General features: G+C 37.7%; 1 protein-coding gene across 2 annotated transcripts; it reads right to left on the reverse strand.

Moving 5' to 3' along the window:
- Positions 1-8,867: 8,867 nt before the first annotated feature.
- Positions 8,868-12,979, reverse strand: LOC127984086 (homeobox protein unc-4 homolog). Of its 2 annotated transcripts, none has more exons than XM_052586600.1 (3): positions 12,434-12,979; positions 11,580-11,770; positions 8,868-10,155 (listed from the first exon to the last, which is right to left on the reverse strand). In XM_052586600.1, the coding sequence occupies exons 1-3, from the start codon at positions 12,693-12,695 to the stop codon at positions 9,178-9,180; spliced, it is 1,431 nt and encodes a 476-aa protein (XP_052442560.1). In that variant the 5' UTR covers positions 12,696-12,979; the 3' UTR covers positions 8,868-9,177. The 2 variants fall into 2 exon arrangements, with proteins under 2 accessions (XP_052442560.1, XP_052442640.1); XM_052586680.1 differs by having other exon boundaries at positions 11,580-11,755; positions 12,434-12,974.
- Positions 12,980-14,788: the final 1,809 nt, after the last annotated feature.

A 14,788-nucleotide genomic window follows, 5' to 3' on the forward strand; every position in this document is an offset into this window, starting at 1 on the left:
AATTAAAGATAAAAAAAATGAAATGTTCAAAGACAATAACTGTGTAAACATTGTTTAGTAAGCTGTTAAAATGACAAAAGTTGTCATTAGGTGCCTAGTCTGCAGAGAAGCTGTTTATATTTTTTTATATTTTTATATATATATATATATATATATATATATATATATATATATATATATATATATATATTTATTTTTTTTTATTTTTTTTTTTTTTTTGTAGTTGCTCAAACAAACTGATCAATGTGTCCATCACAGCAGATTAGCAATAACTGTCAAGTGCAAAATATAATTATCTCAACTGCTGTTTTGAGTTTTAAAAATTTATATCCACTGTCTACAGAAAGTGAACAAGAGTTTAGACACTTTATTATTTAGGCTATTTAATCTTTTTTTTTTTAGCTCCTTTTTTATGCACAACCAAAAGTGCATTAATAATAAATAAATCAATAAAAAACAGTAATATTTTTATTATATATTGTGTCATTCACAGATTATTTATTTTCCATGTCGTTTGATTGTAGGTTAACTATTTTTGCTTGGGTGATTATCACTGCTTGTAAACAGTAATATTGAAATCGAGCTCAACTGTTTTGCTCTTGTTCTTTGACTCTTATAGTTTTAAGAGAAAGAGAATAAAGGGTTAGGAGGGAATGAGAATTTCCTTTTTAATTGTAGGAAGACTTTGCCCACTGGCCCGCACCAAAGCAAATGGAAACTGAAATAAGATTTGTCAAATGAAACATTGGAAACAATGGACACAATTTAATTTTGCATATGAGTTATGCCAGCTTAAAACCCATTATATCTCATGGACTTGAGCCAAAGTGTGTGTGTGTGTGTGTGTGTGTGTGTGTGTGTGTGTATCTGTTCTTTTTCATATTTTTTGCTTTAATGGATTACACAAAATATAATTGTTTACAAATGCAATACCAGTGAATGTTTGCTTCATTTTCCCCTTCAAAAGAATTTTATATTAATGGGATCTCAGACGTTTCACTTTGTGAAAATTTCTATACTTCTCTCAACATAACAGATTTTAGGTATTGCAAGTATGAATGTTCAGCAGGTCGCAATGTTCACTATGATAAAATGGCAAATCACTGACATCCACTTTACTATTAGCATATGACCAATAAAGCGTTAAATGCTGATGCTGTCAGAATAAATGTATTATTGCATTTAAACCTAAAGTTGAATGAAAGGCACTCAAAAAAAAAAGAAAAAGTAGAGTAGAGGTTATTTACTGTCATCAGTGGTTCCATGAAGAACCTTTAGTTCTTCTGATTAATAAAATGTTCTTCACACTTAGAAAGAAATTTGTTATTTTAAGAAGGTTCTCCAGAGAAAAAAAAATGGTTCTTCTTTTACAATGCTGCTGCTGCTGCAAAAAAAAAAAAAAAAAAACGATAGAAAAAAAAACATTTTCTAATAAAAAGCTTTATTTTTAAGATTACATCATGGCACACCTCCATACCTTGATATCACCCCTTCTTTACATCTATATTTTTTCTGAAAGAAATGTCTTTGAAATATTTTTTTCTTATACTTCTGCAGCTTCTTCAGCATTGGTGATAATTAAAGCAAAAAATCTTTAATCTCCTGCAGTTTTCTGTGATCATCACCCAAAAACTTCCGACCAGCCAGTGAGGCTTTATCACATAATAACCCAGATTGAATATGATAATTTTACCATATACTTGCTTGTGATGGAGCAAAAATAAACATAATTTTACCTAATGTCACCTAATTCATGCTACTAGTGTAGTTTCACTTTAAATTATTTTCTTCTATCCCCAGATTTGAAACAAAATGTTCAAAGTCTAAAACTTGGTGTTGGCCAGTAATTCTCTTTTGGAAGTTTCAAGCAAGTCCCTGAATTTATCTCCATTACTCCCAGATTTCTTTGTCCTCGTTCATTCACACACACACCTGTGGGTCTGATATCTCACTCACTAAAGTGAACGGCAGGCTGAATCACACAGCACTCTCCCTGCTGGTCCTGGCAGGCTTTGGTGTGACCAGGGGGTCAGTGTAGTCCAACCCAAACTAAATAATTAGTGATACTGGCTGGAGCTCTTTGTCTCTGTGTGTGTGTGTGTATGTGTGTGCGTGCATATCTTAATTTGGCTAAAGCTTGCGGCCGTGAAGAGAGATGTCATTATTTACGCCAGATTATGGTTGCCGGGTGCCACCAAGGGAGTCTGTTGCCCATTCCACCGGAAAGAAGGCTTTAGCTGTTTATTTACCATTCCTTGTGAGTTTATGTGTGTGTGAGCAGAGGTTGGTGTTTTTAACACGCCTCTTCCTCCATTCAACAAGCACCTCAATGCATTTAGAATGAAATTAAATCTAATTAATTGGGTCTAATGTGATTTTTTTTTTTTTTTATCGTTGTTGTTTTTCTTTGTTGAGAAAGCCCATTTAACAAGCAGAACTGCCGGTGCTAATTAAAAAAATTATATAATCAAATTGATAGCACCTTTTATGTTATACACTGTAATATACAATCAACCGTTTTACTACTTTTTGGCTTCGCTATCTTCCTTTCCTATTTTTTTCTGTGTTCAGATAAGGAATTAACCTATTTCTTAGGATTAAGGATGGCGAGGAAGTACATTTTAATGATAAAGTTGTAGCCGTTTCATCAGGAATTTTACATTTTGCACTACCAGCCAACTATTTGGAATAATTAATATTTATTTATTTGTTTAATCATAATTTAAATGCTCATCACACTTGCATTTGTTTGATCTAAAATACTATAAAATAGTAATATGGTGATTTCTTTCTATTAATATTTACTATTTTAACATATTTTACAATTAAATGTATTCCTGCGATAGCAAGGCTGAACTTCCACCAGCTATATAGTGTTCTGTTCAAGCTATGTACCCATATATTTTATCAAGGGATCATTCTTTCCCTTCTTTGTTCTTTTCTGTTTTCATTTTATGTCTCTCTTGACCCTTTGACTTGCATTGATTTCCCCAACTTCATCCCCAGGTCAGTAGATCATGGTTTCCTGGTGATAGATGCCAGGCCAGGGGTATAGTGGGCATGTGTGTGTGTGATACTGGGCCCAACTGCTCTGCTCTGCTCTGCCCTGGAACTCCCCTGGCACAAAATTAAGATAGCCCAGCTTCAGTGAGTGCCAATCTGCTACTTCTCCCCATGCCTTCTGTGCCAACACCTCAACAAGTTTACAGATGACTGGTTTTCTATCTACCTTGACATTTTAAATCCATGTCTTGGATTCCATTGGTCACTTCACGTACAGATCCCTGCTGAAAAGAACAGCATATGCCAGTTAGGTATGTTTTGATGCTGGAATGCTGGTTTATGCTGGTCCTTTGCTGGTTTATGCTGGTCCTTTTGCTGGTTTGTGCTGATCCTTTGCCAGCATATGACATAAACCAGCAAAGGACCAGCATAAACCAGCAAAGGACCAGCATAAACCAGCAAAAGACCAACATTAACCAGCAAAGGACAAGCATAAACCAGCAATGGACCAACATAAACCAGCAATGGACCAACATAAACCAGCAATGGACCAACATAAACCAGCATCCCAGAGTCAAAACATACCTAACCAGCATATGCTGGTTTTTTTCAACAGGGATCTACTAAAAAGAGTGTGTGTGGGGCACATACAGGGTTAACCGTGTGTGACTATCTGTTAGGGAGTAATTCTTAAAATTGGAGAAACTTTAATGAAACACATTTGGTCAGGTGATAATAACACAATAAGACTGGAGAATCAGAATCGCGGGTGTGAGATCATTACCAACATGCACCAACATGCCCCACACAAAACCAGTGGGGTCCATTTAAAGAAGTACAGCTCCATCTAAATAACGATTTATGTTTTTAAACATTTTAAATTTGATTTACACTGGTTTGAATAAAGTTATTGAATAGGATTAACTTAAGAGGAGAGAACAACTAGTGGGAGTGCTGTTGGAGGGCGAGAGTCTTGCAAAGCAACCACTATGACATATAGATCAGTGATAGCAACACTCTTTTATCACAACAAAACACCCATGAAATTGATTTAAACCAAAATCAGACCATACCAGCTGAACATTTCATTTTTTAATTTTTTTTATTTAACAGTTATGCTTTTTCCATTAGCCTGATTTTTATCAAACTATTTTTTAACTGTTCTTATATCGAATAAAAAACGATCATAATATGGACATATTAAATGGGCATAGGCCTACACTATACGAATTAGACTATATAATGTGTTTCAGGGGGTAATCTTTTTCTAAGAAATGTCTATTTTGCATTTATTCTGAATTATTTCTGTCTTTTTGGCTCAATATGTCGAAGTTTATCTAACTCTCATCGGAGTCTACTAAGCTGTCTTTTGCCACTCTTTTCTTTTTACTAAAATGTACTATGTAATGTGTGCCTACATAATGTTTGATACTGACTGAGTGCCACGTGCTGTTAGCCTGTTGCTATGGTTTCCACGATTTCTGTTTGCAAACGTTCATTGGGCGGCAAGTGAAAACCGTTAGCCAACTTCTTTTAGTTGCTGAAAATTATAAGAAAAATGCTATAATTCTTTCCTTAAGTAATAACCCTGTATGGGGCGAAGTAGCTTCATGTACAACCTAAGCGGTAGTCTTAAAATTTATTTTTTTATTAACCATAGGCCTATATATTTTGGAGTCATCTTCCTTATTTTATTATATTTATTTAGTATTTTATTTTTATTTATCATCTTGTATTTGTTTTTAAACTTGACAGATGCATAATGCACTTCAGAAAAATATTTTTAAAACCATAGCTGATATCTTGGAATTAATTAATTAATTAATTTAAACCCTTCCCTGGCGCACCTCTCCAGTATTCTTACTGTAAATTCCCATTAGTCAGCCTTCTATGAAGGACATGTTCAAAGCAGGCCTTTAGGCTACCTCAAAACATTAAGTGAAATACTGTTCTGTATAGCGCATTGAGCGCCAGGCTAGATGAACTGTGACAATTTTATATGATAAAGGTCAAAGGTGCTTTAGGTCCAATTAAGCAATGATCCATCCATGCACAAATGTATGCAGGCCTATGTATTTGCACAGTGATGCTGAATCGATTTGACACCTCAGGAATAAGTAGGCCTTATTTTTCACCCTCGGTTCAGGCTGTTGAAATAATCTGGTCTCATTAGTCGGCCACCGAACTGGTCTGATTTGTCCAGATTGTCAGTGACCCTGTAGTACCGCGGGTCCCGAATCAATCACCGAGCTTGAACGGCTAAACCTGAGACCAAAACGTGCTTGATTTATCTACCAAATTACGGAGGCCTAAAGACACGACTAAGGAAATTGTGCAACTCCCTCGACCATCACAGGCCCACCCCACCCACCCCCACTCAAAGGATCTCAAAACACATTTTGGGGGGTTCTAAAAATTAAAGGGATACTAATTTTATTTTATTTTTTTAGCTTACCGGGCATCCAAGATGTAGGTGTCTTTGTTTCCGAGTAGTTTCAATTTTTATATTTTTAGGTCAAACCATTCTTGTCTGTCACTCATATAATGCAGGTCTATGGTCACCACTTCAAAGAGCATGCACAGAGAAGTCCAAATTAAACAATTCCCCATTGTAAGTACACATTGATGGCCTAAGTCCCGAAACGAGTTTGTTTGAGAAAACGAATAGTATTTATATCGTTTTTACCTCTTATACAGAAGAACGGTTTGACCTAAAAATATCTAAATGAAAACTACTGCGGAAACAAAGACACCTACATCTTGGATGCCCTTGAAGTGAGCTAAAACATACCAAAACTTTATTTGAAAGTGATCTATCCCTTTAAACAGGTAACTGTAGCCTGTGTTACATTAAGAACTTTTCAGATGCATTTTTAAGTAAAAGAAAAAGCAATGTTGCTAAACAGTCCTAAGTGAAACTACATTAGTAACGATAGCAACACACCGTTCTAACACTTTTGGTTAAGTACTGACATTATCAATTTATTTAAAAGTTATTTAAGAAAGAAAGAAAGAAAGAAAGAAAGAAAGAAAGAAAGAAAGAAAGAAAGAAAGAAAGAAAGAAATACATTAAAGGTGCCAAAAGACATGGATTGCACTGGCCAAAACCAAAAGACTAACAAGTCAGTGTGTGGCCAGGCCTGCTACAAGCATAATTAAAAGTGATGTTCATAAGCAAAATGTTTTATATAGATTAGTCACATGGATAGCCTATTAATAGTAAATTTAGATAAGCAGTTTGCAGTGCATGAAGGTAGCACAGAATTAAGTATGAAGCTGAATGTAGGCTATCTAAAGGCATCTTTACACAATAAATGTAAGGGTGGGCTTAGCACATTTTGTGTTTGCTCCAAATTCAGTGTAAATAAGCCAGCTTTGAGCTGTATTAAATGCGGCTCTGTTGTGGTTTGGTATTTGTGTAACTGAGATGCAGCATTAGTTCTTTATAGCCTATGTAGTTGTCATTATTTTAATTATTTAACATTTATAGTTTAATTTCTAATTTCATTTTTTCCTGAATTGCATCGTTTTTATTTTCATGATTTAATATTTAAAATATTACTTTTAATAAAAATAATTCTGCAATGGTTAAGTCTTATAATGTATTCCTCCTCTGTGCATCATTAAACAGTCTGTGTACAGTGTTTAATGGTAGGCTACACGGTAATTGATATTAAATCATTTTTGGAAGTTGAAATCATGTGGAATATTTGTACTTATGTACAAAAAAAAAATCTTAATGTTAGGAAATTCGTTATACATAAACATGTCATGATTTAACTACCATTATGATGCCTTGTGACGTAAACACTGCAAAGTCTGCCCAAAGAAAGCGAGAGTGAGAATTGAAGTTGATAATTAACTGTGTAAAGGTTTTTCGTTTAAATTAAAATGTGACATGCAATTAAATTATAAACATAACCAACTTGATATCCTAGTTTCAAAACACAACGTTTTGGGTCATCATCCACATTAAGGTTTTTATGCGTGGATCTTAAAATGACAACCCAGTTGTCCGTTGACTGTACAGGCGGCTCTAGGATGGCAATCCCTCCCGGGAGAAAGAGGAAATGAGATAGGAGATAGAAGGCTACGGGAGGTGGTAAATTAGCTGCCTGATCCGCACTCATTGGCGCATACACTTCCCCCATTAACTCGCCCTGACAGCCCAAGCACCACCCGCCTGTCGCTGCTGTTTCTCCACTCAGTACCCGGGGCATGGCGGCCTGGTAGATTTATCATGCGGAGAAATTAATGTATGATGATCAGTTAAATTGAAAATCAGCAGCCGGCTGTCGATGAGAATCAACACCTTGGTAATTAGCAGGAGAAATTGCGGCTTATGTACAGATAATAGCGTAAAATCAATTTACACTCCGCCGTTCTCCGTTTAAAATGAGTCTCAGGGCACAAAGTGAAAACTTTTACCGGTACTCCCTGAATCTATAAACGGAGTTCGTAACGTGTACGAGACAAGATTACAGCATTGGGGTGCCTGGCCAAACCTGAAGACAGCCTGTAGTTTAATCAATTCATTATAAATCAACTCATTGTTTGTCTTAATAAATTATGCCAAGTGCTTCCAGGATTCCCAGTGAGTGGTTGTGCATTGAAATGAGGGATTGTCAGACCTTCACGATTAACTTCATATAAAATGTGCCACTGTAAAAATATAGACTTCCTTACACTCGTTTCTTATACACTCGTATAACTACACTAAAACATTTATGTTTCTCAGCACTGAAGTAGAGCACATCCCCCTAAAGATGATCCCTTCTCTCATTATTTTTCCTAAGCTATGGTCCCGTGCAGTGCAAATAGCACTTACCCGAAATAAGAAATTATGTAAATGTTATTAAGGCTGGAAGATGTCATAAGGTAAAGCTCGAAGCCCTCCGTTTACTTTTCATTTATTTGCAAATACAGGGGCTCAGTGAAGTTGACCGGTGGGTGGTGGTTTCACATTTATATAATACTGCCCACTTGTACAAAATCTAAACTGTGTTGAGAAAATCTTTTAGGAAATTAGACAGTCCGGTTTTGCTTTAAGAAGCAAAGACCCATGCTGCGACTGTCTATTCTTCTTGACACAGGCATCCCATACCGATCATATAGGCCTATATTTATTAATTCATTTATGCCCCGTTAATATTTTCCAGCGCAGACGCTTAGCCTAGTGTGCCATGAGTTTTTGACACTATTGGTAACATTATTAGACTAAATTGGTCTCTGTGTGTGTGTGTGTGTGTGTGTGTGTGTGAGAGAGAGAGAGAGGGGGGGGGGGGCTGTTCTTTTACAGAGCGACAAATGATCAATAGGCCGATAAGGCAGGGACATCAATGTACGCGACAGAACAATGAGGGATATCATCGAACATCTATCTTAATATTGCCTCCTACGCGTGCCCTGACAGGCCCGCGCGCCTCATGAAAACTCCCCCCGCGAGTCACCCGGGCATGCCTTACTGTGCGCGCGCACACACATCCTCACACGTATGCTCGCAGCTGTCTGGGCTATTATTTCCCCATTTCAATCCGACTCGCCAGCCTTTCATGCTAATTCTATTATTGTTGGAAGTTTATGTGATTTCATATCGCAGGAATCGGTAATGTATAATAACCCTTCAGGCTAACAGGAAAAAAAAACGTATCCTCCCAGCCGCCACCGGGAAAATAATTACTTTCATATCAAAACTCCACAGGAGCTGACCGGGTCCTACCGCCCGCGGCGTGAGACTTCGTTTTAACTGGAGGTTTTGTATGAATGAATTTGTTAAAGCAATAAACACGAGCCTGCTGTACAGCAGCCTCTCAAAGAGATAAACAAAACAGACATTCTAGCACCGAGGTGGCAATACAATACAGTCTTTTCTTTCACAATATTTTATTATTCTTATTATTAATAATTATCAAAACGTTACATATATAAATATTTCCGATACTTTTTCGTTTATAGGACAACATTTGATTATGTGTTCTTGTATGAACACATAGAACTTGTTCCTTCAAGTTCGCCGATTTAAGCCAAAACCCGATAGTTCTCCTGAAAAAAGAATATCCGTTTATGAAAACTATATAAAAATGAATTAAAACATTATTGTATAAAAAGCGTGTCGTTATCAGCTTTGGGATTGTGACAAGTCACGGTCGCCACTGCTTCTTTCCTATTTTTATGTCAGTCCATGTCAACATCCTCTCCATCTGTATTTGTGTCTGCAGAACTCCGGGCTTTCGTGTACGAATTTTCAGACAGCTTATGAGAGATGCTTTCTTGCTGGCTCGAGTTTGTGACAGTGGACTCAGAGTCATTTTCAAAATCATTTTGTGGCGAATTCGATTCTGCATAACATTTCTCTGAGCTTGTGTTTGAAGTTTGAATGGAAGAGAACTTGTTTTCTCTTTGCAGCTCGTCGTCTGTGGCACCGATGTCCTTGCACAAGTGATTGATATTTTTCTGGTTTGAGGTTGAGGTGTCTGTCGTGGAACAGTTGTGACCCGAGTTGCCTGAATCTTGATTCGGTTTCATCGCTGTCTGTGGCACAATGAAACCCAGCGGCTGGGTAATGGGATACAGAAGGAAATGGCCTTTACCGACCAGTGGTCGCTGCGGCGGTAGCTGAGAAAAATCCAGGAGAGTTTTTCTCCTGGGACTTGAGTCGGCTAGTAAACTCTCCACACTAAATGGGCTGAGTTTCTGGAGCGTGGAGGCGCGTGTGATGCCGCTCGGGGGGCACAGAGCAGAGTTCCGCACGGAGTCCATGGTTTCTTCATGGATCTCGTTGACTGCACCGGTTCTTTGGTGGTGTGGATGTTGATCACATATATGGTCTGTTTGCTGTCGGTGCGCGCTAGACCGAGGCACAGTGTGCGGAGTGGACTCGCTATCTGTGCTCTGCGATACTCCACTGTCACTGTCAGATCCGGGCGTGTGGAAGAGCTCACCTGCTAAGAGCTTGTTCTGAGATCTCAGTAGCCTGCGTTCCTGTTTTCTTTTCTTCTTTTCCAAGCGCTCCAACTCCCGTCGTGCGATCTCCTCTGGGTCCATCGGTTCGCCGCTGCAGGTAGTGAGGTGAGAGTTGTGAGCCGGTCGACCGGGCCCTTTCTTCGTGTTCTCCTTTTTGCGCCATTTAGCTCGCCGGTTTTGAAACCACACCTAGAAAGAAAAGGTTGAAGATTTTTCAGTCAGTTTCATTAGCAGGTAGGCATATATCAGACTAATGTAATTAACCTCGACTGGCAAAAATTATTAAGGCAAATATATCATAAACAAATGTTTGAATAAATATTACAATAACCTGCAATTTGCAAATATTTTGATTCTTTTGCGATATTATACTATAATCACAAAGCACAGAATGGTGTCTTGCTATTTATTATTCATTAAAATAAAAAAGAGAGTAACAGCCTTTTTCTTATAAAAACATAAAAGTCTGACAATCTGTCAAGATGCTATAGGTTTCTGAAACGTCTTGTTTATTTCTGTTTGATACATATCTAAGGTTCATTAACAATATGGACAGAGGAAATGTTTTCATCTAACCATATTTTCTAGTATAAAGCCACAGATGCCACAGATGCTCTTGCCTTAATTGTCAATTGATTCAATGTAATGGCTCACTCTCAGTCTTTCAATTAAGCCTGGTTCTTGCGTGGCTAATTTGGGCCTGTCCCCTAAAGTTTATTTAGGCGCGCATAAGCGCTAGGACAGATTTGGCCCAGAAGAGGCAGAGCAGCAGGCTCGCACCTCACAACCAGGCCCCTCACATGGCGACTGCCGTCTGTTCAGCGCTGATAACACGAGAGTTAGCATCCACCAGCAGGCTAATACGCATACTAACATAGAGACATCGAGGCTATACATGACAATAGCTGTCTATACACATGAAATGTAAATGTCGTTAAAATCTGTGAGCACACAAGCCCTACGATAACGCAGACTAATCTTCCTTAAGAAATAAGAATAATACAAAGCTAAGCTTTTAACTCCCCAAACAAGACTGCTTCTCATCCAGCATCGAGTTTCTACAAAATGCAGACAAAGGCTGCACGTCTAACGCTTGCAGTAGTAAGGTCATCATTTAGGCTACAACCCATTGGCCTAAATATAATTTAGGAAGAATTGACAAAACTGATCACATACAAAAGTATTAGCTTTTTTTAATATATTAGTTTAAATATATGTAATGTATTTTTACATTTCTAATCTAAACAAATTATACAGTTGTTTAAAATAATCTGTTTTAGAATTACATGCATTAAAACAGTGATCAGTTAACATAAATTATGATCAAATAATATTAATATTATATGATCGATTAATGCTTTTAACTGATAAAATGGTGGTTGAGCAGTAAACCTTTAAACATTGAAATTAAATTAAATTGTCTATCCTGTTCTAATGCAATTTTTATGTAATAATTAAAACTTACATTTTCAATCACATTTAAGCTAGCAAAATAAAATGTATATGGTACTTAAAGCATGGTTATATTTCATACTGTCTATGATTAACCATAAATAGGCTATTATAATAAAGGTCAATGAAAGATGTTATGACAAAAACAAACCATCATTTACCTGAACACGTGATTCAACAAGGTCTAGACGTAGCGCGAGAGCCTCGCGCATGAACACGTCTGGATAATGGCTTTCGTTGAATGCTTTTTCTAGTTCCTCCAGCTGCCAGCCCGTGAAATTTGTACGCGTTCGCCTCCGTTTACAACCAGGACTTTCCTTGTCGGGGTCTCCGGAATCTAGGACCACAGAGTCTGTGAGAACACGCGCATGCAAACATGAACATGCACGTACACACTCTAGCAATTCTGCTTGGAACTGTCTACATGAAATTGTGTTGACATATTATTTATACATTAAAATTTTACAACAACCACAAGAATACCGTGCCTGACCAATTAGCCAGTGAAATGTGATTTTAATAATATAGGTAAGAATATTCTTGTGATTGCTAATAATATGTTTCTTAAAATAAAGCCTACACAAATATAAGGCAATATGATTATTGTTTAATGTCGTATTTTATTTCACAGTAATTGAACCCGTTTTTGTATTGTGGTTATAAGCTTGTTTTTTTAACAAGTCTAGAATTACAAATAGAATATGCCAGTAACAAATAAGTCAAACGTCCTTAAACACACGAAAAATAATCTAAAGTTATCACGAGAAGAATAATATGGTAGGCTATTTCATTATCGTGTATTATCAGTCCGAGTAAAAGTGAACTATTTTCCAGTTTACCTGAACTCTTTAAAAGATTAAACAAAGCTTTTGTTTCTAAAGTGTGTAATTTAGAAAGAAAGAAAAAAAAATCAAAATTCCTTTTGCAATAGTCTTCGCGTAACGTAACTGCTAATATAACTGTTATAGCGTAGTATGTTCTTAATGGAACAAGAAGCGCATAACCATTCACTTACCGCTGAGTTTATACTGACTATCCCCGTTTACAACACAACCAGATCCGAGCAATGGGTTGGAGTTTGCAACAGATGCAGAGCATGGTCCGTTGAGTAATCCGTCTATAGAAAAAGGTATAGCTGCCGCCGACTGTAGCTGGTGTACGGAAATATCGTAAACATGATGGTGACCGAGGTGGTAGGGGAAACCCATTCCAACCATGCCTCCCAAAGAACCTCCAAACTGGGCATGAGGATGCTCGACGATCCGGCTATCCATCATTGCATCTCCGGAATCAGGGAAGGGTTTGTCTGGCCAAAGCAAGCACCAACACTTCCCTCAGAGCGCATGCAGCACCCGTGAAGAGACGTGCGGCGCTGACATGCTTTGCGCTCCCGAGTTAGAAATAAGGAGACGAGGCAGACGTGTGGGGTCTTCGCTCTCTCCTACTTTGTCAACATCAACTCTCCTCTAGTCCAAATAACCAGCTCTTGCGCTGGGGAATTCGCGACCAGTAAGAAACGTTAATCGTCGGTGACGTCAGAGCCACGACACAAACGTTTTCCATATCTATTGCTAATTATACCTGACATCCACCTCAATAAACAATACTAGCGCTGTCACAACACGACATGAGACATCACAACTAGGCGAGAGGGAGGAGAAAGAGGAGGAGGCGAAACCGGTAAATTGATTGATTCCTGGCTGAATTCTAAACAGCCGTTGCATAAACACACAATGATTCTGCTCCAATAACTAATAGTTCTGCTCTGAACGTTAAATTTGTTAGCTATGAGAAAAAGTCTAACAACCGAAAACGTCAAGTAGGCTGCCCCTAAATTTTTAAAGGAAAGTCTGTCTCTTTCTGAATGCGTAAAATGATGTTTTCCTATTACGCGGGGTGTTCACCCCGCATCACCCACACTGTTACGAGCTGTCAAGATGAATTTAAAACTACAAGCACCTCAGCTTTTCTAATATCGAGCGCTCCTCGTATCTTTTGAGCTTATTTCCTGTTCTGATTACTGTGGCCATGATCTTGGCAGGTGTTATGAAAAAAAACAACATCTGAAATAAAAGTGAGTCTGATCGAATATCTATGAGGGGGAAAGCTATATGAAAACAAACGTGTTTTCGTATTTCGATTATACTGAGGTAAAGAATTGTATCACTGATTGTTGTATCAATGGTTGAGACATTTCGTGCAAATAATTATTTATGCTTGGATTCCACTGATCATTTATGAGGAAGTGTGGTGTGAGAAGGTCATATTTATCAATTTTACGAAAAAAAATTATAAATAAATATTGACTTATTTTAAATGTAAAGGACAATATTTTATATAAGGATGTATGTAAATTATTGCCCACACACGTTAGAGTGTAGGTTACCTAAACTATTTATTTATTTATTTTTGGATTTGAAAAGTATGTGGAGTGTGTGAGCAAGAGAGAGAGAGAGAGAGAAAGAGAGAGAGAAAGATAGAGAGAGATGGTTCTGAATACAGGATGGTAATCGATCCTGTTCATGAATAAAGTAAGTACAAGGGTCTTTCCCTCTCCCTGCTCTCCTCCTCCATTACCGGGAATTAATTCCACTTTATTTATCCAATTTCTCCAGCTGCCAGAATGTTAATTTGAGTTGAAATTTCTCACACTCGCCTGCTTGCGCTGACCCTCAGCAGCACCCGGATGGCGTGTAGTAATAACCTAAATCTTTCAACAGAGAGGCGCGATAATTGTTACCTTATTAGCATGCAAATTGTTTAATTAATATTATTAAGAAGAAGCATATAATCCGTTCTTCACTTGACCCTGCAGTCTGTTGGCTGGCCGCCTCTCTGCATTTCAATGTGTTCTTTTCAAACCAACACTTTCATAAAATAAATAAATAAATAAAAAAGGGTCTTTCTTCAAGTGCTAGTCGTTTTCAAAGCACACATTCTCTGTGTGAGCGCGCGTTTGATGTTACTTGGTCTGTATTGCTCTCCTCCACTCTTTATCCCTAAACATTTCACTATTTCGCATACATGAATTATGGAAATCGTTTCATTCTGTACCTCCCCAGACATCTAAGTTCAATAATTGGCTTCTTGTCGTTTGCTTTTTGAAAACCACTTCTTGAAAAGGCACCCCTCCGGTTCTGAGCAAGCTGTATCCGCTAGACGCACGCGGCTCCTGGTAGACAACCCTTGACACGCGACCCCTGCGAAGTGTTGCAAGGCGCCCGTTGTTTTTAATCCGACAGAGTGAGTGTGTCAGATGTGAGTGCTTTAATTAACTTGATAATAATACGCACGGAAGCCACACAAGGGTCAGGGTTCAGTGCGTTTTCGCCCACTTTTATCACACTTTATACTTTCAGTCTGAATCTGA

The sequence above is a fragment of the Carassius gibelio genome, chromosome A1 (assembly GCF_023724105.1).
Source record: "Carassius gibelio isolate Cgi1373 ecotype wild population from Czech Republic chromosome A1, carGib1.2-hapl.c, whole genome shotgun sequence".
Taxonomy (NCBI): domain Eukaryota; kingdom Metazoa; phylum Chordata; class Actinopteri; order Cypriniformes; family Cyprinidae; genus Carassius; species Carassius gibelio.

What these genes read in the sequence shown, in the direction of transcription:
- LOC127984086 (XM_052586600.1), bottom strand. Translation starts at nt 12,695, where the DNA reads ATGATGGATAGCCGGATCGTCGAGCATCCTCATGCCCAGTTTGGAGGT. An exon ending in TAGTCAGTATAAACTCAGCG is followed by an intron (nt 11,771 to 12,433) that starts GTAAGTGAATGG and finishes GTGTTCTCACAG; the next exon opens with ACTCTGTGGTCCTAGATTCC. An exon ending in TTGTTGAATCACGTGTTCAG is followed by an intron (nt 10,156 to 11,579) that starts GTAAATGATGGT and finishes TTTTCTTTCTAG; the next exon opens with GTGTGGTTTCAAAACCGGCG.